This window comes from Chlorocebus sabaeus, chromosome 14, assembly GCF_047675955.1.
Source record: "Chlorocebus sabaeus isolate Y175 chromosome 14, mChlSab1.0.hap1, whole genome shotgun sequence".
In the NCBI taxonomy this organism is placed as follows: Eukaryota; Metazoa; Chordata; class Mammalia; order Primates; family Cercopithecidae; genus Chlorocebus; species Chlorocebus sabaeus.
The window spans coordinates 91,285,154-91,311,590 of NC_132917.1; the positions used below are offsets into that span (position 1 = coordinate 91,285,154).

At 42.2% G+C, this 26,437-nt stretch overlaps 1 protein-coding gene and 1 gene segment (V, D, J or C); one reads left to right on the top strand and one right to left on the bottom strand.

The window, feature by feature from the left end:
• The first annotated feature begins 1,015 nt into the window (after nt 1-1,015).
• Nucleotides 1,016-3,033, top strand: LOC103241337 (PSME3-interacting protein). The gene has a single exon (XM_037994271.2). It carries the CDS (start codon nt 1,249-1,251, stop codon nt 2,011-2,013), a length of 765 nt encoding a protein of 254 aa, XP_037850199.2. The 5' UTR covers nt 1,016-1,248; the 3' UTR covers nt 2,014-3,033.
• A 13,936-nt stretch (nt 3,034-16,969) lies between these two features.
• LOC119622389 (immunoglobulin kappa variable 1-39-like) lies at nt 16,970-17,495 on the bottom strand. The segment is given in 2 exon segments: nt 16,970-17,316; nt 17,441-17,495. Coding segments are annotated over 2 exon segments (402 nt in total).
• Between the last annotated feature and the right edge of the window lie 8,942 nt (nt 17,496-26,437).

The window sequence follows — 26,437 nt, forward strand, 5'->3', positions numbered from 1 at the left end:
TGTGGTGCAGCTGTAACCCTGAACCCGCAGTTCAAATGGAGATACTCTGTGTAAGAAGAGCAAGAACTGGATCCACAGTTTTATGTCTTAGCATAAAATTTACCTATAACTGCCATTTTCCTGGGCTTCCATGTGAAAATGGTCACAACTCAGTAATGCCAATCTACCACATGGCTGATCATTAGATAGGGAAAAAACTGAACTATTCTTCATTTTTCAGAGATGTGCCTAACATTTTGTTGAACTGCTCCTGAAAAGTGGTACCTACATCAAATCCCTTCACAAAGATAGACATAGTTCAGAAAAAAACTGTGGCCAGGTAAACAATTTAAAAATTGCTTTGTATTACTATGTAGTCTTTGGTAATTTAACACAAAGTCATGTTGCCAAGGAACACGAACAAACAAATGCCTTTCTAGGTAAGATTTCAAAGGAAATCTTGGTCACAATATCTTCTGATAAATGTACCAAATAATATTTATGTACAGGGTTGAAAAAGATAATTGAGTAAAAATAGTATTGACGTTTACTTGGTGAAATCCATGATAATAATCTGGGTCAATGATATCAAACTGTAGCTAAGAGGCAGAATTAGAATAAATGTCTCATATAGAACTATTTAATTTTTTAATCCTTTTTTCACATTTTATAAATTTGTGTATTTCACTTTTTTTATTTTCATGTTGACCAATTCTAATTAGGTTCCTGGTTTTACAAATATCGGACTCCTAATTAATCACAACAATAAAAAGAGTCAGAAGTAGCAGAAATGGAAAGGAAAAAACATACAAAATATAACGACCCTAATACCATAGCCATCTTATTGCTAGTTTTGAAGGATTACTCCAAAAAGGTGTTTAATGAAGAATTAGTTCTATTTATTATTTAATATAAATATTTGATTTACGGGAAAATGAATAACAATAAAAATGTGTCGTATTTTGTCTTACACAAACTCGGTTCTTTAAAATGCTAATTTTATAAAGCATTCCTTAAGAATCTTGAATTTGGACTCTATTGTGGCGGTGAGGAACAGGAAGCCCTGAAGGGTCAAAAGGAATACAAAAGCAAAGGCTATTTTTTTTTTTTTTCTTCTTTCATTCGTTCCTTCCTGTTTCTTTCTTTCTTCCTCTCATTTTTTTTTTTTCTTTTTTAAGAGCGAGCGGCTCTGCGGTGGCGGTTTGGGGTAGGCGCCGCCGAGGTGAGGGCGTCTCGCCTCCCGCGCGCCGGTAGATTGGTTGTTTCATTATGGATGGAGGGGATGATGGTAACCTTGTTATCAAAAAGAGATTTGTGTCTGAGGCGGAACTAGATGAACGGCGCAAAAGGAGGCAAGAAGAATGGGAGAAAGTTCGAAAACCTGAAGATCCAGAAGAATGTCCAGAGGAGGTTTATGACCCTCGCTCTCTGTATGAAAGACTACAGGAACAGAAGGACAGGAAGCAGCAGGAGTATGAGGAACAGTTCAAATTCAAAAACATGGTAAGAGGCTTAGATGAAGATGAGACCAACTTCCTTGATGAGGTTTCTCGACAGCAGGAACTAATAGAAAAGCAACGAAGAGAAGAAGAACTGAAAGAACTGAAGGAATACAGAAATAACCTCAAGAAGGTTGGAATTTCTCAAGAGAACAAGAAGGAAGTGGAAAAGAAACTGAGTGTGAAGCCCATAGAAACCAAGAACAAGTTCTCCCAGGCAAAGCTGTTGGCAGGAGCTGTGAAGCATAAGAGCTCAGAGAGTGGCCACAGTGTGAAAAGACTGAAACCGGACCCTGAGCCAGATGACAAGAATCAAGAGCCCTCATCCTGCAAGTCTCTCGGAAACACTTCCCTGAGTGGCCCCTCCATCCACTGCCCCTCTGCTGCAGTCTGTATCGGCATCCTCCCGGGCCTGGGCGCCTACTCTGGGAGCAGCGACTCCGAGTCCAGCTCAGACAGCGAAGGCACCATCAATGCCACCGGAAAGATTGTCTCCTCCATCTTCAGAACCAACACTTTCCTCGAGGCCCCCTAGTTTCTCTGTCCTTACACAGGGAGCTCCTCCCCAAGGGTAGATTGGACCGTTCATGCTGCCTTCCGGCATTACATCCCTCAAAAAAAACTCCTTTGCCTGCATCCTGTGCACAACATGACATTTTTAACCAATCCAATCTAAAAATGTGCCAGAATCCACCTGTGGCCCGAATTGTGTTTGGTTTCTCTTTCTACTGCAGTGTACATGAGCAAACCTGTCCTGCTGCCACTTTCCTCACTGATATTGGGAGGAGGGCAAGGCCCAGCCGAAGTTCCACTAAAAATGCCCTAGGAGAATAGGCACCGGCTGGCTTGCCAAAGGGTTTGGGTTTTATTGCTTTCTGTTTTTTTCTTTTCCTGACAGCACAAAGAAGTAAGGGCAGTTATTGGACAGGTGTTATTTAAACATTCTATTGTAGGTGAACGTGTTGTTTGGTTCTACTGCATTGTGGAGCATGCGGGGGAAGAGAACTGACCCAGGTGATGAAATGGAGCCCTTCCCTGGAACTAACCAGTCCTTGATGTTGTGTGACTAAGTAAAGATGATAAACCCCATCTGATGGGGGTGTCACTTCACACTCGGCATGCATTGTGAAAGCTTTCCGTACCCTTGGCCATTCTCTCTCCCCTCTTTATCCAACCCCATTTATGCAGGAAGGGACTGCTAACAAGAAAGCTTCCATCTCAGACCTTTTCTCTGCCTGGGAAATTATTTTATGTTTGTTTTTGAAATAAAGGATTTAGTTTAAGATTCTAAATTTTAGAGAAACAAACGTAGGCCTTGTTTACTCATAGCCAGACATCAGAACTGTGGGTAGGTATGTTAAGGAGATGACTTATTTCTGGCAGCTCCTGGAATCCTGATATTGTAAACGAGTGGGACACACTTGCATATTGTGACTGTTCTACTGAGGCCCTTCTCTGTTTAATGCACATTATACTTGTGCTTTTCACTGTGGAATCTATTTCTAACCTAAAGGTGCTGCCCTAATACTTTTCTTTGCTGCCCCTGCTGCTCTTTTTCCTTTCCAAAAAGCAACTCTGAGGCCATGAGCAGCCAAAAACTAGAGGTGCTGCTCCACCTTGTCTCATAAAGGGAAACGGGTTCATCCCTTGGATTCTGGAGGAGGGAGAGGGAGATGGTTTGGAGGCCTCTAGGAAAGAGATAAGATATGAGCTTTGATGACAATCTGTAGGCTCTCCTGCTTTAGAATAAGCGTGTACCATTCTTTATCCATTCCCCTTGTTCCTACGTCAATTGTTTTTACTTTCTTGGGTGTGAGACTGAGTGAGACACACACAAAATGTGTTGACACTGTGATGCCGGCAGGCAGAGCAGCTACTGACTTTGAACGTGGGCAGAGAGGCCCCTGGATCTCATCCAGCCCACTCGTTTTCCCCTTCCAGTGCAGTGACACTCCGGTGCCCGTTGGCAGATGGCGACTTCCCTGCACCCATAACTGATGCTTTGTGAATTCTTCCTCCTTTTCAGAACTACTCTGTGCTAATTGTTCCTGACTGCCAGTATGGGCGCGTCAGCTCCATCCTAACAAACAAGATGTTTAGGTAAAACTGTGTAGGCACCTTCTGCTTCTCTGCTTCATTGTTCCTATGATAGTCGTGTTGTTATTACAGCATGTACCCAAAACAGCCTCACATTGTTACAGGAGGCAGGCTAGGGCATCAAGTCACCATCTTTATGTGGCTTGAGTCAAGCCACATTACTGTACCTCATGGCCTCTTGATGTGGAAAGAAGTTGACAAAAGGTTGCAGGGTTTAAAAACATACATTAACATGAAAGCTAATAAACCTGTCAGAGAACAAAAAAAAAAAAAAAAAAAAAAAAAAAAAATCTTGAATTTAAGGCAGTATTGCAATTTTCAATGAAAATGATATATCACTAGAAAGTCTATCACTGTGATTCGTTATTTTTTCACACAATCTATTGCCTTACGTATCTGTAAAATGTAAAATGTTGTAAACACTCCTTTTAAGTATAAAGAGGCTCTTAAATTACCCTATATTACTTGAACAATAATATTCCTAATTCAGAACAGAAATTTCTCTCTCTGTATGTTAACATGTTATCCCAAGGCTTATTCGATAAGAGAGTAAGCTGGATGCTCCACAGTGGACACAGATTAGAAGGTATAAGAACAGCCTCCATTCGGATCTAGTGGGGGAGCAGGCCTCTGTCTCTCATCTGGAGCATGGTCACCTGAATAAGGAGCGGCTGATACGGGTGGGGCTTATTGTAGTTGCATCTCATTTGCCTGATGCTGTTATTTAGGGGTTCATAAAATTAGAATCAAGAGTATTATTTTTTAGACTTGGCAAGACAGTCTTGGAAGTAGAATTATTGGGTCCATTATGCTGGAGTCAGTGTTTGTGGGGTGGAAAGTGTCTTCCTGTTTGAGGGGGATTTGGCTAGTTTGGGTTCTGGTCAACAAAAAGAAGAAGTCCACAGGGGGATAGTAGCACAGGTGACTTTTATTAGGTGAAGCTCTGATGGGTTTACAGGGAAAAGTCCCTCACAGCAGGAGTCTGGCCAGAGGCTAAAGTGCCAGGGCTGCTTCTCAGAAGGTGGAGATGGGGATTTACTGGAGAAGGGGCTTTTGTGTCTAAGGGATGTCACACAGCTGCACAGTGGGGAGTCTCTGGGTTAGAGAGCTCCCAGGGCAGAAGTGAATGGGGGTTTTCACAACCGGGGGAGTATCAATTACTTTCATATGTATATGAGGTTTTCCGAATGGCTAAGAAGCTAATTGTTTGGGCTGTTTTTGAAATGACTGGATTGTACAGTTTGAATTTGGCACAGGCCACAGAGAAATAGGCTGCAGTTTAAAAATAAACAGCATAAGGGCAAGGGCACACAGGCCATGTTTGGCTCATTTATACATCACTGAGAATTTGTATAAATACACCAAAAAGAAAAAGGAAAATACATTTTAAATTTTAATTTAGGTAAGATAGCTTACCTGTGGAAAAAATGAGAACATAATTTGAGAATTCTCACATTCATAGCTTCTTATTTCATATTAAATAGTTTCAAGAACCAATAAAATATTCATGTGAATTTTTAACAAAGAAATTTAAGACACTCAAGAAAAATCAGAGATCAAATTAAACCACTTAAACTGATTTCTAAAATCAACTGAAATTCTCGTTTAACCTCTCTCTTTCATCTCCTGTTAAAAAATCAAGAGTTCGGAACAGGAAAGAAACACTAGCTGAATTAATAATTTAGTGCCATTCCATATCTTGATAATAATACAACAATAATGTAGTATCTGCATCAACAACTGGAAATGCTGATTCTCTGCCTTGTAGAAGCAGAGGAGCTCACATCACGGTGGTGAACTTTATTATTATTTGGTCTTACTTGGGCGGGAACTAAGAATCACCAAAGTGTAAATGCTCTATGAGGAGCCAATTGCCCTTGCGCTGGAAAACTTCTAGATAATAACTCTTCTAAAATATCTACTAGCCAAAAAAAAAAAAAAAAAAGAAGGATCAGTAATAAAAAGAAATAAATTCTGACTTCCCAGGAGCCATCAGGAATAAAATTATCATGTTTAACAAAGGACTAGAGGCATAATCTCTTGCTCAACACTGATTTAGCCGGATCTCACTCATATTTAATAGTCTTACCCTAGTAAATTAGAAACATCCTCCCCAAGAAAATGGTTTCTTTGGTATTCTGGAATCTTAACAGCCCTAGGTGAAAATTAAAACTGAAAATAAGAGGGTATACAAATCTGTTACCAAAGGAAAACTGTTTTTGCAACAATTATTCATATAAGGCAAAATAAAAGGAATAAACCTTTCGATTTTATGGAAGATTAAAGCAAATACTTACGAGTCAATAATAATCCTAAGTAAGCCATAAAGCAAGAGCAATATCTTTTGTCTCTGGCTTGTGATGGTATTAAATTTCAAAATAATGATTTTGTTTTGAGTTAAAACTTACTTCATAGGTTTTCTCAGAGTAGGTCATCTTACTCAGAAATTGTAGAGGAAAATGAAAATAAAGAGAAACCTGTTATGAAATTTGCTCCAGGTTAACATTTGCAGAGAGACTGAGAGAAGGATACCATTTAAATGACCATATTAATGGTATTAAAATATTTAATTTGCTAGGCAAATCTAAAATCAACCTTTTCTCTAGAACTTGAAAAAGACAGTCACATCTTCAGAGAATTTGACTTGAGTGCCCTTTTGAGTGGCTGACAGAAAGACCAGGTGAAAGTTGGTGCAACAGAATCAAGGACATCACAATGTTAAATTTTAGACCCTCCTCATGAGAGAGCAAGTCCAGATAGTGCACCATGACCAGGTAAATGATCAGAAAATGACTTGGGAACTCTTTGTGGCTGCCTAGGCATATCGTGGCTGTGGTTGGAAGGCTGATTTCCCCTGGCTGGCATTGCCCTGCACCTTGAATATGGGCATTCGTCTCTACAACTGCCATCAAATGCCACTAAATGGTGTTCCCATTAATAAGGTCATTGTAATGCATGTAACATAAAGATGGAGTGCACCAGAGTTCAGGATTAAGGGAGTATTTATTTTATTCCAGTGTTTTTAATGTGTGTTTTTGTCTTTCAAACAAGGAACTCACAAATAGGATTTTTTTGGTTTCTGGAGGCTACATATTCTACCCCTTGAAATACAGGTTGGGCCTACCAGGTGACATGGAATTTTGCCAGTCATGAGTGGGACTCAGGGTAGAAAAGGGCTCTGCAGCAGGTCCAGGTTGAATTGCAAACAGCTCAGCCCCTTGGGCCAGTGCAGACACAGAATAAGGCCATTGTAATGCATGTAACATAAAGACAGAGCAAATCAGAGTTCAGAATTACAGGAATATTTATTTTACTTGAGTGTTTGTAACGTGTGTCCTTGTCTTTCAAACAAGGAAGCCACAAATAGGACTTTTTTGGTTTCTGGAGGCTACATATTCTACCCCATGGAATACAGCTTTGGCTACCAGGTGACATGAAATTCTGCAGTAGTGAGTGGGACCAAGGGTAGAAAAGGGGTCTGCAGCAGGTGTGGGTGGAAGTGCAAACAGTCTAGCCCCATGGGCCAGTGCGGATACAGATGACTTGAACAATGCTATCAACCATCTGGACAAGACTGATACTTAGAGAACACTCCACCAAACCACAGCCAATTCCATGATCTTTCAAAACATTGGCTAATGATACATATATTTTGGACAACAAGATATTTCAATAAAATCAAGTTGATTGAATCATAAAAAATAAATTACATATAACTGAGGGGATTGTGTAAGAAATCAGAAAGAGAAAGTTATCAGAAGGGGGTTGGTGGGAGGAGAAGGGATGAAAAATTACCTATTGGGCTCAAGGTACACTATTCAGGTGATGGGTGACTAAAGCTCAGAGTTCACTACTACACAATTCATCACTGCAACCAAAAACCACTTGTATCCATAAGGCCACTGAAATTCTAATTTAACTTTTAAAAAATTTGCCAAAAGAATCTAAATACTTGGAAAATAAGTAAAGTACCACTAAATGTAGTTTGGGGCAAAGAAGCAACAAAAATGGAAATTACAAAGTACTTTGATCAGAAAATAAACATCACATATCCAAATTTATGAGATGCAAAAATATGCAGTTAATTTATGGCAATATGAATGCATTTTAGCAAAGAAGTTTTCACATCAATCACTGGAAATGTAATCCTGACAAACTAGGAAACAAAGAACAAATATTACTCCAAAGAATGGTCTTTTATTCTTAGAAATGTGAGGATGTGACAAGCACACACCTAGTATTCCACCAATAGAGTCATATCAGTCTCCAGTGTAAACACCATGAGCAGCTGCACAAGAAGAAAGTCTTAGAGTAGATGGGCAGAGTGAGTAACTGCTCAGAGAGGATGAGGAGTCAGGGAATGTCAAAATAGGATTCCTATGTGATATTATTATAAGTTACACAAGCATGAGACTCTCCTGAGCCCTGACTTACTCATAAGTCAAACATCATGGAGTGCGGGCCACCGTCCACCCTCCTGATAGTTGGTGAGAGTGGGGTCACTTGGGAAAGCATGGGAAAGTGCCGTGAAGGTCATCAGTGGCCGCAGGTGAGGACAGGACACACTAGAGTCCCCTACAGTGACATGACTGAGTATCTCTACAGCCATGAGAACAGCAGGGAACTTTAGGGGCTGCTCCAGGCATGATGTGGCAGCCAACCCTGGAGAGTCGGTGGGGCTTCAGCACCCTATGTGTGGAGGAAGGAGGAGGCTTTGGAACGTGTCCTGGAGGACCCTGGCCATGTTCACGTAGAAGTGGAGCCTGTGCCTGTGCCTAAGGCCTCATGGCCTCTTCCTTCCTCAAAGGCTTTCCAGTCATCTTCCTGAGCCCACCTGACTCCAACTGCTGGAAACACATCCCCTGGCACCACAGCTGCTCCTGCCACAATGAGAGGCTGAACTTCCATTGAGGTTTGTGTTTAAGGCCATCACACTGTGCAGGGACCTGGTGAGTGTCCTGCTCATGGGAGGCTGTGCAGCATCTCCAGTCTCCAAAGTGGTGTTTGTGCTGGTGAAATCCCTAGAATTTTGGCTAGATGTGTTTTCTCACTTGTGAATACCTTCTGTAGACCTGTCATTCTGTGCTTTACAAACTCTTTTCTGTAAACTCTCTGTTCTTTGTTTTTGGACTTTGGGGTTAAGAATGTAATTTTAATTGTACTATCTTTAGTCTCCACACTGCTGATTGTGGAAGTGAAATCAACGTACTTCTGGTTCGATGCGTGTTCTCACACATGAATATGTGTAGAAAAGTCCTCTGAAGACTTGTCTGTCTTTGTTTGTGATAGATAATTTCCTATATACCATGCTTTCATTATTTATTTATTTTTGATATTTCTCCTGGGGAATACCGTTTTAACTTCATTTACCATGATGTGGATCATTCCAGAAGAGAATCATTTCTGATAGGGTTGATTATTTTAACCAGAAAAAAAGTATTTTGTCCTATTCATACAAAAAATTCTATATGTTGATTATAACACCTCATGAAATGAAACTGATTTGCCCATGATTTGTTCATAAATATTTTTGAATAATTATTTTAAGTGACACCATGCAAAACATACTTTTTCCATCCCATCACTGTTAGAATATTGGAGTCAGATTTATTTTCAGGTATTGACCCTATCATCTAAAAATTATACATATGATTATTTCAAAACCTTTTATTTTTTGTGATAATTTGGTACCCAAATTGTCATTTCTAAATGACTAGTAAGTTTCAAAGGGAATCTTCCTATTCTAGGGCAACAATGTAGGAGTTGAAAGGAATTGAAACCACTGCAAGAATCTGGTGATAAAACAATACAAAAGTTTATATTAATAACAGCAGAGAACAGGAGAAGAAATGAGAACTAAGTGACCTAAAGTTCCAAACTGAAAAGCACCCCTTCTAGAGTTTAGCTGCCGTTGGCCTGACTCTTTGTCCTCCTGACATATCTGCCAAGTTTGCATGTAGACACAAGATCTCTCCTGGCACAAGCAGAGGGACTCTCCTGGGAACAGAGAATCAGGTTGACCCTCAGGGGTTGTGCAGGGCAACCTCTATACATAGCGTATGTCCTCTGTGGGGCGTAGGCTGAGGTCTGACTCAGGCGGGTTGGAGGAGATGGTCTAGAAGAACATAAAACTTCCACAGACTCAGCATGTTCTTCCAAATCCCCAAAGCTGAACAGAGCATACTGAATACATGTCTGAATCGTGAATATCGATCTCCATCCCTGCAGGTGTAGACCCTGCCTGGCCTTCTACTCAGTGTATCAGTGCTTGTGACATCTCCAGACCCAACCAGTGGTCTCTGCTAAACCTCCTCTAGGGGCAGAATGAGTTTCAGAAGCTCTGCTTGGTTGCTGTGATTTGACTTAGGACTGAGTGACATGACCTCAGGTCTCCTTGCACAGGGTCTTCACTAAACCTTTGGTGTTTACAGACCTAAAGCTCTACTCACGACATTACTTTACTGTGAGACTCCCAGTGACACAGGCTTCACCCAGGAAACCAGAAGCAGTGCCTTCAACTCTGTGGTTCTTTCCAAGTATCATATTTGGCTCTTTGTGGGTCCACGTCAATTGCTAAGCCCACCACCATCCACATCTCCACCCATCATAAGCCAAGGCAGTCTAATTGGACAATAGCTGACCTCTCCTGTATCCCCTCATCCTCCCATTCCTGCAGTCTGTCCAATCTTGAATTCTGCACTGTGGGGAATAGAAAGTTTATATCATCCTTTATTTTCCCAGTGATTCATGGAAAATACTACATCTTTAATATTCTGTATCTTTCAGGATTTACTTTTTATTTTTAAAACCAACTTTTGGAATTTCAAGAACTCCCTTTTTCTATCAGCGAGAGGCTATTGTTCTAAAAATAATTTAGCATTATGATCTTGCATCTGACATGAAATTACAAAATCTATTTGACATTGACAACCAAGGTGTTACTTATTGTCCTCAGCCAGCTCCCTCTGAGGTTAACTAGTGCAGAATGCTGTCTCTAATGCCTTACGGAGTGAGCAATGAGTGTTAAATAGAAAAACAAGGAAGTTGAAAAAGTAGGAAAGCACTTGGATTTGGATATAACTGAACACAGATATGCACCCATTATATTTCACACCTTTAACAGGGGCCAAGGCATCTCAGCCTGGTGCAGTTGCAGAGGAAGTGGATTGAGCTGCACAGCATCAGTGGGCTTCAGCCTGGGGTTCTGGAGAGTATACTGATGCTTGACTGGGAGTGGTCAAATCACTGTGGTGCATCCCCTGCATTCACCCTCCTGTTACCTATTCAGGTGCCTGAATTATGAGGAACTTACTCATTTAAAGGGAAAAAGGGAAATTTCCTATTTGCCCTCTAAAGGTTTGCAGAAAATGAATGAACAAAACACAAATTAATAGAAGAAAGAGGCAAAAAAATTCTGTAAAAAGCAGGGGAAAAATCACAGGGTCTCACTCACTCGGTTGCCCAGCATGAAGTGCAGTGGTGTGATCGTGGCTCATTTTAACCTTGAGTTCTCAAGTGCAAACAGTTCTCCAACCTCAGCCTATGGAGTAGCTGGGATCACAGGGGTGTGCCACCATGCCCACATACATGGGTATTTGCTGGAGAGGAGATGGAGACTCTCTGTCCTGGATGTGAGACAGGTGGGTGGCATCTGGGTAAGGATGACGTTCCCTCATTGCTAAAGAGTAAAAGAGGAAATTGTCATTGATAGTGCAAGGCAGGGACACGCCCTGACCCAGTGAGGTCCAGAGGCTTATACGTCCTTCATAGGGGAGTGAGAAGAAGAGAGTGTAGGCAACCCAGGGGAAACAAGTGACCTAAAATAAAGGAAAGAGGTCATCAAAAGTGTAGATGTATTAGTCAGGGTTCTCTAGAGTGACAGAATTAAAGGACTATGCACATAAATATATGAAGGGAGTGTGATGGTTAATAGTGAGTGTCAATTTGATAGGATTGAGGGACACAAAGTATGGATCCTGGGTGTGTCTGTGAGGGTGTTGCCACAAGAGGTTAACTTTTGAGTCCGTGGGCTGGGGAAGGCAGACTCCACCCATAATCTGGTGGGCACAATCTAATCAGCTGCTGGCAAATATAACGCAGGCAGAAAAGTTTGAAAAAGAGAGACTGGCCTAGTCTCCCAGGCTACATCTTTCTCCCATGCTGGATGCTTTTTGCCCTAGAACATTGGACTCCATGTTCTTCAGTTTGTGACTCAGACCAGCTCTCCTTTCTCATGGATTTGCAGACAGCCCATTGTGGAACTTATGATCCTTTAAGTTAGTAAACATCCATATATATATATATACACACACACACACATATATGTGTGTGTGTGTATCTATCTATCTATCTATCTATCTATCTATCTATCTATCTATCTCCTGTTAGTTCTTTGCCTCTAGATGTCACTCACTAATACAGGAAGTTTATTAAGTATTAACTCACTCAATCACCAGGTCTCACAATAGGCCATCTCCTGGGTGAAGAGCAAAAAGAGCCTACCAGAGTTCCAAAACTGAAGACCTTGGAGTCCATGTTTGAGGGCAGAAAGCATCCAGCACAGGAGAAAGATGTAGGCTGGGAAGCTAGGCTCGTCTCTTCTCACATTTTTCTGCCCGCTTATAGTCTAGCTGTGTTGGCAGCTGATTGTATTGTGCTCACGCAGATTAAGGGTGAATCTGCCTTTCCCAGCCCACTGACTCAAATGTTAGTCTCCTTTGGCAACACCTCACAGACACACCGAGGATCAACACTTTACATCCTTCAATCCAATCAAATTGAAACTCAGTATTAACCATCACCAGCCCACCCCTTGTCAACTGGAACCCACACACATCTCCTGAGATCAAACATAATGTTAAAATACAGACAATAGTAAGGTCATAGTTACCCCTAACATAATACAACTATGCTTCCTACAACTGGAAATGCACCAATCCCCAACCCAAAAACTATTACACAAAATGAATAATACCTAAATGCTCATATGAGGTCAATAAATCTTATGTCACCTGATAGAGAAACTGGAAATGAAGATAATTTCTTAGTACAAGTGTATACATGCACAAATATGTTTTTAACAAAAGAAGAAGGAAATACTCATGATAGTTCCAGTCCTCCTTTCTGCAGCTGGTCACATGGTCATAGCTGATATTGATCACTACCTTCTTCCACTATTCATTCTGTATTGCCTTTGCCTTCAGCAAGCACCTCAGCAGGTCGACCTTAATCAGAGTGCATGACAATACCAAGAGACACCCTAATGGATCTCCTATATTCCACACATACTTTTCGTCACTTCTATTGTGGAGTAGTGGACTGAGTTCATCTTGATAGTCTGGGTCAATCACCGCAGCCAACACTGTAACTCCATTCTTAGCCTGTTGACTTAAAGGTAGGAGGAGCCCAAAGTGTCCAGGTGGCCAACTTAACTTCCGGTGTAATGGAATCATTATTATGTCTCCTGGTGGCAGTGTTCTTCCCTCTAGAACTAAGATGTCTAGCCCAGCAGAACATAATGTCGCGGAAACAGAAAGCAAACATTTTGCTAGTGGATCACTAGGGGTGAGAGTGAATGGTTTCACTTTACTTCCACCCCTTGAATCCTGGATCTGTGAATCCTGGCTATGGGAGAAACAGTACCATACATTGGGTGCTGATTCAGAGCATACATGGCCTTCTGGAGTACTTTGCTCCGGCCCTGCAAAGTATTGTAACCTAGTTGATGTAAATGTGACCTCAAAAGGCCGTTCCACCGTTCTGTCAAACAAGCTGCTTCAAGTTGATGGGGAACATGGTAAGACCAGTGAATTCTATGAGCATAAGCCCATTGTCCCACTTCTTTACCTGTAAAGTGAGTGCTTGGTCAGTGGTAATGCTGTGTGGAATACTATGATTGTGGATAAGGCATTGCTTGAGTCCATAAATGGTAGTCTTGGCAGAAGTATTGTGTGCAGGTAGGCAAATCCATATTCGGAGTAAGTGCCTATTCCAGTGAGGACAAACCTCTCTGCTTTCCATAATGGAAGAGGTCCAATATAATCAACCTGACACCTGGTAGCTGGTCGATCACCCCACAGAATGGTGCCATACAATGGGTTCATTGTTGGTCTCTGTTCCTGCTGGCAAATTGGGCACTCAGCAGTGACCACAGACAGTACAGTCTTGGTGAGTGGAAGTCCACGTTGCAGAATCCATGCATAACCTCCATCCCTCCCACTATGGCCACAATGTTCATGGGTTCATTGGATGATGACAGGGGTGTCTGGGGAAAGAGGATAAGTGGTATCCACAGAATGGATCATCTTATCCACTTGATTATCAAAATCCTCCTCTACTGAAGTCACTTGTTGGTGAATGGGATACAAATATCTTCACAGTTTTTGACCACTCAGAGAGGTCCATCTATATACTCCTTCTCCAAATTTCTTTGTCACCAATTTTCCAATCATGCCTCTTCCAATTCTATGACCATCCAGCCAAACCACTGGCTACAGTCCATGAATCAGTATATAATCACACATCTGGAAATTTCTCCTTCTATGCAAAGCACACAACCAGGTGCACTGCTCAATGTTCTGGCCACTGGGAAGATTTTCCTTCACCACTGTCCTTCAGGGATGTCCTAGAAAAGGGCTGTAGTGCTTCAGCTGTCCACTTTCAGGTGGTACCTGCCTATTGTGCAGAATCATCTGTGAACCAGGCCCTAGTCTTCCCTTCCTCTGTCAGCTGCTCAAAGGGAAGTCCCCATGAGGTCATCGGTGCAGGTTGTGGGAAAGAAGACAGGGTGGCAGGAGTAGAGATCATGGGCATTTGGGCCACTTCCTCATGTAACTTACTTGTGTCCCCAGGACCTGCTTGAGCCCAATCACTTATATACCGTTTCCATGTTATGATGGAATGCTGCCGCGCATGACCCACTTTATGGCTACATGAATCAGAAAGCACCCAGTTCACGATAGGCAGTTCAGGTTGCATGGTGACTTGTTGACCCATAGTCAAACATACAGTTTCCACCAAAGCCCATTATAGGACAAGAGCTGTCTCTCAAAAGGAGAGTAGTTAACTCCAGAAGATGACCGGGCCTTGCTGCAAAATCCAAGTGTCTCCACCATGATTCACCTGTGGGGGCCTGCCACAGCCTCAAAGCAGCATTCCTATCTGCCATGGACACCTCAAGGGGACCCGGCCTCCCCTTCATTCATGGGGTTCTTGGTCTTTAAACTGCCTCAAGTCTGGAAATTGATTGAGGGGCCATGAATCTCTGTTTTTACAATTCCAATTAGTCTTTTATCTGTTTGACCTGAAGTTTCCTCCTTACATAAATTAAGTAGGAATGCATTAGGCTTCCTATCAGTTTCACTTCTAAGAACACTGTGGTTAATTAGCCAATGCCAGAACTCTATATGAGTTACACTGTTCAGATTGCTGCCTTGTCTTTTCTGTCCATTACAGTAGCTACGCCCACCGTGCCTTTGAGGGTTGTGTGTGACCACTTGGCCCCTGCTGCTTCAGGATACAATTATTCCAAATTGTATTTAAATTTTGTAATTGAGTGTGTACAGTTCTCACCGCTAGATCTGACATACGGAGAAGAGCCATTACAGGGCTCTTCAAAGATGCAGGTGCTGCCCTCACAAATCCATTTTGCAAGGTGTTTGTCAAGGGTATTAGGTACAGAGTCACTAAACTCCTTGCCTCTCATGAGAGATGATTCATTAGTGTCAAATGCATTTATTTTGCATAGCTCTTTAAACTGTTCATGCCAAGGACTATCAATGTTCTCCATACTATTAAAAGTAGAGTCCTTAGCATTTTGGGGTCTAATCATATTTAGCAGCCAAATCCCAAAACCCCAAAACCAACAAAAAACTCCATTCTTAATATTCTGTTCCTGTAGAACCATTCCTGGTACCAAAATCTGTATTAGTGAGGGTTCTCTAGAGGGACAGAACTAATAAGTTCATGCATTAGTTATACGTGTGTGTGTGCATGTGTGTGTGTATATATATACATATATGTATGTGTGCATGTATATATATATAACATATTAGCTTACAGGTTCACAAGGTCCCACTGTAGGCTGTCTGCAAGCATGAGGAGTGAGGAGCAAGGAGAGTCAGCTTGAGTTTCAAAACTGAAGAACTTGGAGTCCAATGTTCGAGGTCAGGAAGCATCCAGCACAGGAGAGAGATGTAGGCTGGGAGGCTGGGCAAGACTCACTTTTTCAACTTTTTCTGCCTGCTTCATATTCACTGGCAGCTGATTAGATGCTTCATATTCACTGGCAGAGATAGATTAAGTTGTGGGGGGGGGGGGTCTGCCTTCCCCAGCCTACTGACTCAAATATCAATCTCCTTTGGCAGGACCCTCACAGACACACCCAGGAGCAATGGTTACATCCTTCAACCAAATTAAATTGACAATCAGTATTAACTATCACAGGATTACAGACCTGAGCCATCACACATAGCCTTATTGCATATTTCACACAATTTCCTGATTTTCCCATTTTATCTGTGACTTAATCACATTTTCCAGCTATGACCCCAAACTGGTAATACTTGAAAGGACATTCAAATGTATTTTGCGACAATTCGTAACTGGCAATATGTTGAGCCTTGTGGAAAGACTCACCTTACTTCCCTGTCAGCTGTCAATTCCCCATCATTACTGTCACTTCTGGGAGCACACTTTCCTTTTCTCCCAGAAAAGGACACGAACTCCTTTTCTCTCTATGGTTTCTTTAGAGTTGCTCAATGAGATTGCAATAAGTTACAACTTACCGCTGTCATGAGATTGGGAAGTCAGAATGGTGGATTCATGTAAACTGACACCTGAAGTAAAACACATGCAGTTAGGTGTGGACTGGAGAATCACCTGGAGATGTGCTGCAAGCAGCTGAGAGCATCAGCAACCCCACCCTGGGCTTCCCAAACAGGTCTGAGGGTCATCACACGGTACTCAGTACATACCACCAGGGGCAGGGGCACTCCGGCTTCTGGAGGAGGACCTGAGAATCCCCTGTCTCTAGTACCTGCTTCATGAATAACATATGGTAGGCTTTGGAAAGACAGTGGTTTAGACTCTAATTTATTGAACTTGAACAATTTCTTCTTGAAATACTGAGAACAACTTCTCTTTTGCTGTAGAAATTCCAATTGTCCCATAACACAGACTATCCTCAGGTGAACTTATCGCTTTTATTTATTCTGCCAAGACAGACATTGTCACGTCTTTTCTGCTGGGGATGAGAGAGAAAGAGGCTTAGGGTTCAGAGGAACCTTCCTGGCCCTCTCTAGGAAAATCTCCCAATGACTTTCAAAACCTGACTGAGTGTGAGAAATGCCCTCAGCAGATAGAGGCACCAGAAGGAGCCCTGGGGCAGCCCAGCCTCACACGTCTGCTTCCTTGGGGGTTTCTGTTATGACTTGTAACACTGTGGGAGGGTAACTATAACCCTGTTGACAGTAATAAGTTGCAAAATCTTCAGGCTGCAGGCTGCTGATGGTGAGAGTGTAATCCGTCCCAGATCCACTGCCGCTGAACCGAGAGGGAATTCCACTTTGCAAACTGGATGCCCTATAGATCAGGAGCTTAGGAATTTTCCCTGGTTTCTGCTGATACCAATTTAAATAATTGCTAAGGCTCTGACTCACCTGGCAAGTAATGGTCACTCTGTCTCCTACAGATGCAGACAGAGAAGATGGCGACTGGGTCATCTGGATGTCACATCTGGCACCTGAGGTTGGAAACATAAAAACAAATATTCTTACAGTTAATCATGTTATCAGAGGATTTACCTGAAGAGTCAGACAGTACAGAGCACACTGAATGAGTACATTCTTAGTGTTCTCCTTCCTTACCCGGGAGCCAGAGCAGCAGGAGCCCAAGGAGCTGAGCGGGGACCCTCATGTCCATGCCGTGTCCTGACTGAGACTGACTCCTGCACAGGGTGTGATCAGCCTATAAAGAATTCTTCAGGGCAGAGGGTTGTGCTCTGGGAACATGCAAATCAGCAGGGGATGGAGCAGGCTGGGCACAGCTGCAGGGCTGGCTCATCTCAGCAACTCAGCACAGGGGCAGTGTCCCCAGAGTCCCAGGTCAGACCAGGGCAGTGCAGATTTACCTTGAGAGAATACCTTTCTCCTTGGGGACCATACGGTTACAGAACATATTTTTTGAGTTAATTTTCAAAATTTTAATGAACCTAAGACTACAACTCATTTCATTTTAAATGAACCTAAGACTAGATTAAATAACATATTTTACACTTGTGTTAGGAGTGTACAGGAAAGCATCATTTTTGGCAGAAAATTCATAATAAAGTTGTAGAACGTGGGGCTGTCAGAACTTTCAGTTACTCTCGAAGGAATGTGATGAGTGTGAAAGTATTTAGTGCGATACTAACAATGTCTCTGTCAGTGTGACATTGCTTCTTTTTTGAAATGAATATAAAAAGAACTTATCAGAAGCATCTTCAATAAATGCAATAGAATTTACTAATAAACTTAAGACATTGTTCTTAGCAGTACAAGGAAAAACAATTCACTAACGACGCACAAAGATGATAAGTGTGTCACGCATAGATCTGCCGTTAGCCAGAGTTATGGGTCTCTTTGAAGCCAGGGACAAAATAGGCTGCACCTTATTCTTGGCGTGACGATCCCCATATTCTATCCCCTTTCCTGACTTTGGTATAATTTCTTGTGGTTCTCCAGCATGGAGAGCTGACTAGTAGTACCAGGTCTGATTATTTCAACTAAAATCTCTGTTTCACTCGCTGACTATAGGAGCCTGCATTAGGATCAACTTGAAGCCCTCTCTGAATCTTGGCTCAAATAATCAATTGTTTCAAAGTAGGATGACAAAGGCCACATCCCCTGAGTAATGCTCTGAGCTGTGCTCCCCATCAGCCTGTTCCTGGGGTCTCAGGAGCATCTGCCCAAGAACCTGGCTTTCTGGAGAGCAGGTGAGGGGGAGGTCCTGGGGAAAGGACAGGTCAGTGAACCTCTCTCCTTAGTGAGGGTGGCTGCTGCCCAACGCATGTTCTTGCCGGGCACCAGGGCATCATCCTGACCCAGATGCCAGCCTCCCTGTCTCACATCCATTTAGAGAGAATCTCCATCTTCCGCCAAGACACTGCCCATGTAGACGAAAAAGTATTTTGCATCCAAATATATCTTAAGCACTGATTTGAACCTCAATACCTCACACTGCTGCCTTTCCCCAGGACAAGTCATCCTCACTCCACAGCAGGGGAAGTGGAGTCAATTACATCAGTATCAGTGGACTGAGAAATACTCCAGGGAGAAGTTCTCATGCACGACTACCAGTGGCCAGACCAAGGTAGTGCAGTCTGTGTACAAACCTCCCGCTGCTTTTCCAGGGGACTGGATTTCTGAGAAATGGCTACCAAACAGGTTGCCAGGATCCAGATATCCAGATTCAGAGAGATACATCTCTGGATTCAAATGCACTTCTTTCTTTCTGCATAATTTTAGCAGTCATTGTTACTACGCCTTGGGGATTCATGTCATTACACTCCGGCTGACTCTCTATGGCCCTTTCTCCTCATCATGGCTCTATCTGAACCTGGGGAAGGCAGCTCAGGCTGCAAATGAGGCAAACATCATGGCCTGGAATTAGCATCCTCTAGGATGGCTATCAATCTCTGATGACATAGGAGGTGTACACATACCCCAGCTCCCTCACCTCTCAGGTGGAATAACAGAGGCCTTTTTCCGGAGTTTCCATGAGGGCTTGAGCTCTCGTCATCCTCAGTGGTGGCTCTTTGCTGAGGTACCTTTCACTTTCCCTTTCCCTCCTCTCTTCCCTTGCTCACTTGCTTATTTCCTGCACATTGAAAATATACTGGCTGCATGGGAATCTTTGGCATCCTTCTCACTGAGGGGACCCAACCTAATGCATTGGAAAAATCCTCATTCTTGGAGGGCATCATTTTAACGCATAAGGAAATTCCTAAAATTCAAGAAATCTTTAAATCTCCTTTGCCAATCTTTCTTAGATTTGATTTTAGCAGAGATTCATTTTTTCTAGGTCACAAAATCAAAGAAGCCTTCCACAAATGGCTACACACCAGAGTCCACATAGAGCAGAGAGTTCGAATCCCCCAGAATTTGACATCCACACATCAGAGAGTCCTAGAGTCTCAGGTTTTTTCTAGGTCTATTGCCTCATAAATCTGCCTTGTGATATTTTTATTCTACTTTAGGGGAAGACCATCGTGGGGATGATGAAAGTTATTTGGGGAATGAATAATACACCCCTCCTAAAGACATCATTGTCCTAATATCTGGAATATATGATTATTACTTATTAATATGTCAAAAATAACTTGGCAGATATGGTTAAGTTGAGAATTTTGAGGTCAGGAGAGTTTCCTGAATTATCTGGGTGAGACCAGCATAATCACAAGGGTCCTTATAATAGGGAGGGAGGAGGGTAACAGCCAGAGGGGACCTCGGACAACGGAGAGTGAAACTGGAGTGATGGAGGAAATGGCCTTGGTGCCAGGAACATGGGAACATCAAAAAGATGGGACACTCGATATTGGATTCTCTCTCTTGAAGACTCTAGAATGAATAGAGCCCTATTACTCCTTGATTTTACTTCACTGAGACTTCTGACCTCCAGAAATATAAGATAATACACTTGTGTTATGTGGAGCCAGTAAGGCTGTGGTAATTTGTTACAGCAGCAACAGGAAACCAATGCAAGGGGAAGGGGTGTGTTTTACTTCCCCAGTGTATCACTGTCCTCTGTTCTCCCAAATAGTTATATGTTGTTGTCTTTTGCTGTCAATTTCAACGAGAGATAGAAACCACTTTTTCTATGAGGAGAGCTGCACCACAATTCTTCTTACATACAAACTATCTCGAGTAATTCTGTGGGTTAGGTCTTGTACAATCTTGGTATCTGGGAGCCTGGAGGTCATCTCTCACAGCACATGAGCAGAGGAGAGGGCTGTAGGTTTGTTGTTTTAACATTCATAGGGAAAATTAGATGTACAAGACCCAATCATTTTTTTTATATATACTTTAAGTTCTAGGGTGCATGTGCACAATGTGCATGTTTGTTACATATGTATACATGTGCCATGTTGCTGTGCGGTACCCATTAACTTGTCATTTACATTAGGTATATCTCCTAATGCTATCCCTACCTCCTCCCCCAACCCCACAACAGGCCCCGGTGTGTGATTTCCCCACCCTGTGTTCAAGTGTTTCCACTATTCAATTCCCACCTATGAGCGAGAACACGTGGTGTTTGGTTTTTTGTTCTTGCGATAGTTTGCTGAGAATGATGGATTTCAGCTTCATCCATGTCCCAAGAAAGGACATGAACTCACCGTTTTTTATGGCTGTAAGCAAGAACTGAGTCAGAGAGATGGGGGTGGCAGAGGTCACTAAATGTGGTGAGCACCATGTAGGATGTGACCCTGCTGCCATATCTGAAGGAAAGGTTCTTGGTGTTTATAAAGGCTTTGAGCAAGTTGTGCTTTGTAGACAAAACTGTAGAAGGGTCTGGGTTCAAGCTTAGTGTCAGCGTGATGGGGACTAGAATTCGCAGTGAGTTTGTGTTAAGAACTCCACCACGCATTTCTGGCTTTGCCTCTTCTCTAGTTTTATAGGTGGTGGGGTCCTCTATGGAATGAATGTGGCTCTGTGGAAGGAACATAGTTAAGGTCAGACAGACCTAGATTCCAAGTTCAGCTTCAACAACTGCTGACCAAGTGACTTTTATGCAAATCAGCCATGTGCTCTCATGAACAGGTTCCTCATGTGTGAAATGGGGCACTGAGGATATGAAAGGGTGTCCTGAGGGTTCCACCAGCTGATGCACCATGAAGTGAACATACATGTATAGACAGACACACACACACACACGCGAGAAGAGTATCTAATGCCCCTTTTATGCATCCTTGAGTAACTCAGAATGTTATGTGAGATACTACCAGTCATGTCATTTTCAACTAAAATTATCAATATTTATCTTATAACTAAGAGATGCCTCTCTGTACACTGTAGGTTTCATGTGCATTTCTTCAATCACGAAATTTTTCACCAATCTATTTATGTCTAATATCAGAAAGTTAAGCAAGGAGATTGAAAAACCACCACAGCACTTGTAGTCTGGATTTTCCCGGAGCCCCATTTGTGTTAGTGTCCTCGAGTTACTGTAACAAGTCTCAAAAATGTGGTAGCTTCAAACAACAGGAATGGAATCACTCATAGTTCTGGAGACCAGAAGTCCAGAATCAGTTTCACTGGGCTAAGGTCTTGGAGACCTCGGTTCTAGCTCCTTCAGAAGCTCTAGGAAGGAGTCTGATTTAGCTCTTTCAGCTTCTGGTGGCTTCAGTTCTCCTTGGATGTGGACACATTATTGCCATGTCTATCTCTGTGTTCAGATTGCCTTCTCCTCTTCAGTCTATGGTAAATGTCTCTCTACCTCTTTTTTTCTCAGGACACTTGTGTTCACATTTAGGACCCACTTGATTAATCTAACATCATCTCCCTCTTTCAAGTTCCTTAATTTATACCTGCAAAAGCCCTTTTCCCAAATCAGATACAGGCATATGTTTCTTGGAATGAAACCTCACTATTTGGGAATGATACTCAGTACTACACCGTCATAGATCAAGGTCTCAGTTTTAGTCCTATACACACATCACAAGTTCAAACTATTTCTCACTCTCTCTCTCCCCACACATCTTGTCTTCCTCATTTTCTCAAGGTCATAAATCTCTTCACTTCCTTAAGTGTATACAGTGATATCTATAAACAAAAAAGTATCTGAGAAAAATCTCAATCAATTTAGAAATTTATTTGGTCAAAATTAAAGACATATAAGTGAAACAGCCTCAGAAGGTCTTGAGAACGTGTACCCAAGGTGGTTGGGCTAAGCTCACTTGATGTGAGATATTACCAGTCATATGTCATTTTCATCTAAAATTATCAATATTTATCTTATAACTAACAGATGCCTCTCTGTACACTAGGTTTCATGTGCATTTCTTCAATCATAAAATTTTTCACCAATCTATTTATGTCTAGTGTCAGAAAGTTAAGCAAGGAGATTGCAAACCAACACAGCACCTTTCATCTGGATTTTCCTGGAGCCCCATTTGTGTTAGTGTCCTCGGGCTACTGTAACAAGTTCTCAAAAATGTGGTAGCTACAAGCGACAGGAATGGAATCACTCATAGTTCTGAAGACCAGAAGTCCAGAATCAGTTTTGCTGGTATAAGGTCTTGGAGTCGTCAGGTCTAGCTCCTTCAGAAGCTCTAGGGAGCAGTCTGATTTAACTCTTCCAGCTTCTGGTGGCTTCCACTCTCCTTGACTGTGGACACATCACTGCAATCTCTGTCTCTGTATTCACATTGCCTTCTCCTCTTCAGTCTATGGTAAGTGTCTCTCTACCTCTTGTTTTTCTCAGGACACTTGTGTTCGCATTTAAGGCCCAGTTGATTTATCTAAGATCATCTCCTTGTTTCAAGCTCCTTAATTTACACCTGCAAAAGCCCTTTTCCCAAATAAAATACATGCATATTCTTCTTGTAATGAAACCTCACTCTTTGGGGATGATACTCAGTACTGCATCATTACAGAAATAGTTCTCAGTGTTAGTCCTGTACAAACATCTCTCTCTCTCTCTCTCTCTCTCTCTCTCTCTCTCTCTCTCTCTCTCTCTCTCCACACATCTTGGCTTCCTCCTTTTCTCAATGTCACAAATCTCTTCACATCCTTAAGTGTGTCCGGTGATACCCATAAATAAACAAGTATCTGAGACAAGTCACATTCATTTTAGAAATTTATTTGGTCAAAGTTAAAGACATATCAGTGAAACAGTCTCAGAAGGTCTCAAGAATGTGTGCCCAAGGTGGTCGGGCTACAGCTTGATTTTACACATTTTAGGGAGACATAAGATATCAATCAATATGTGTAAGCTGTACATTGCTTTGATATGGAAAGGCAGGACAGCCCGAAGGAGGGGGCGTGTTGGGGACTTCCAGGTCATAGTTGGATTCAAAGATTTCATAAAAGAGGAAAGAGTTTATCTAATGACCTGTAATCAACAAAAGGGAGTTTCTAGGTTTAGAAAAGGGTGGTGAGCCAAGGTTTCATCATGAAGATGAAGCCCCCAGGTAGCAGGCTTCAGAGAGAGTAGATTGTAATTGTTTCTTAGCAGACTAAAAGGTGCCAAACTCTTAGTTAAATCTCTCTGGGTCAGGAAAGAGACTTAAAAAGGGGTAGGAATCTCTACAGAATATGGATTTTTCCCACAAGAAACAGCTTTGCAGAGACATTTTCAAATACATCAAATAACAATATCTTGGAGAAAATACTTTGATTTCTCCTCGAGCCTGGTCCTGTCATGTTGGTATCTTACTACTATAAAGAGTTTGCTTTGTCAGTCTCAAGGTCTCTGTCTTAATATCAAAAACTGGTCAGTTGTGTCTGAATTGTAAAGGGTGGTAGGTAAATTAAGGCATATTCAATCATCCATTCCCATCATGGCCTGTACTTGTATTTCAGGTTGATTTTGGTGTGTTCTTGGCTGAGAGGAGGAGTTTATGCAGTTGGCTAGAGAGCATATAGTGTCATTTGTGGTTCACACACCTATGTCCAGGTAAGAGGGACTCACACAGGAGGGCTTGCACAGAACCTGGCTTGCAGGGCTGCTTACAGACCTGCTCTGTCTCCTGTTGACATGCACAAGGAAGGACACAGCCAATGACTACCTTCAGCTATCCGAGGAGAACCTGTGTCTGCAGAGGGCTGTCATGAGCTATGAGTCCAGCTAACTGTGATTGTCTTCAGAGGCCTACGGTCCTCAGCTTTCATGGGAGTTGTGTTGGAACGGGCTCAAAGAGCATCCACCAGGATTCTTATGAGAATATCTCATTCACAGAAGGCGGTGGGTGATATGACAGCACAGAGGGACTCTGTGGGGCCAGCTGCATGGAGCACTCTGGGAGAGTCACTGGCACCCGGGCTAGACAGAGCTTCTTGCAACTTCTGAAGCACACGGATTCGGATCTTTTAACATCATTTTGAAGGACTATTTATTATTCAGAAGGCAGCCATTGTAATTAACTACGATAACTTATGTAATAACTAGGAAAGAAAATGTGATATTTTGGCCGGGTGCGGTGACTTACCCCTGTAATCCCAGCACTTTGGGAGGCCGAGGCGGGCAGATCACGAAGTCAGGAGATTGAGATCATCCTGGCTAACACGGTCACACCCAGTCTCTACTAAAAATACAAAAAATTAGCCTGGTGTGTTGGCGGGCGCCAGTAGTTGCAGCTGCTTGGGAGGCTGAGGCAGGAGAATGGTGTAAACCAGAGAGGCGGAGGTTGCAGTGAGCTGAGATAGCACCACTGCACTCCAGCCTCGGCGACAGAGCAAGACTCCATCTCAAAAAAAATAAAAATAAAAATAAAGTAATATTTTATTGCTAAGACAATTACAAGATAACAAACAAAAATAGCATGAAGGAAAAGAGCAACCCTAGACTGAGGGCTTTGGGTAAGAACTTGAGACTTAGTAGTGAATCCCCTGGGCCATCTTCTGTCAATAGAGAGGGACAATCAGGAAAGGGAAATGTGTGGTAGAGGCAAAATCATGGTTAGTAAAAGAATCCTAACAGGAAGCAACAGTCTCCTTCCTGAGCATCATGTTGGTGTCGGGAAGATGCACATAATCCCCACATTCCATGTCTTACACTTTTCAGCAATTCAGGCTCAGCATGAATTTAGAAGACATCTTTTACTTCACAGCAGATGAGGACAGAGTCAAGGCAGAGGTGAGAGGCAAGGCTGGGCTTTCAGTCTCAGAGCACAGAGCAGGTTCCCCACTCCTCCGCAGCCTGCTGTCTCCTCTCAGATGTTCCAGATGTTCCACCTCATTCTTGCCTTAAGGGCTCCAAGTTATTAATGGGATAGTAGCCCTCTTCCTTTCCCAGGGTGTCTAAGAGCTTGGCTGTCTTTTGTGTATTGTGGGGTTTGTTTGTCATCTAGAGGCAGGTTTTTGGTATAGCAACTTACGGGTTTTTTCTACTTGTGATATCGAAAATAATTACATAAATAAATTCATCATAAATAATAAATTGACTTAATGTATCAAATCAGTAAAAAAAAAAAAAAGATGAGTTTCAGAGCTTAAAAGGAGTCTGATGAGGTTAAATAGAGAAATTACTTTCAGTGGAGGATAGTTAGAGCAACAGATGATTTTTTTTTAATCAATGACATTTTGGGGAGTAATTATCATATCGTAAATAACAACTTGAAATAAGCTGCTAAAATATAATTTTATAATCAAAAAATTATTTCCAAGTATCACATAAATACATTTTCCAATTAAAACACACAAAAAGTGTGGGTTTATCATCAGGTCCATCCAATGGAAGACTTCTCAAATGTGTACTTGGAGCAAAAATTTTATTTACTTCTATTCGCAAGTTCAAGATTTTTGATCTTTAGAAGAAAACAACATTCCCTTCACTCTGTTCCACTCATGCTTCTGAGGATAGGTGTGGGGGCAGCAACTGTGAGGAAGGAGGAAGCTGAGTGCTGAAGGTTGTTGTGCCTCCTGCCCACCTGAGTGACCACATGGAGCAGAGCCACCCACACCATGAAGGCCACATGCCTGTCCCTTCGCTGCCATGGCACAGACACAGAAACTTTGTCACACTTGGTCAACTGCAACTAGAGGCTTTTTTGAATCAGCCAAATTTGATTCTCCTCGTATCTTCTCTCAGGCTTAGGGGATCGTTCACCTTTCACCATTTGTTTTCACAGTGTAGCCCTTTGTAACATCAGCATTATATAACTTGTT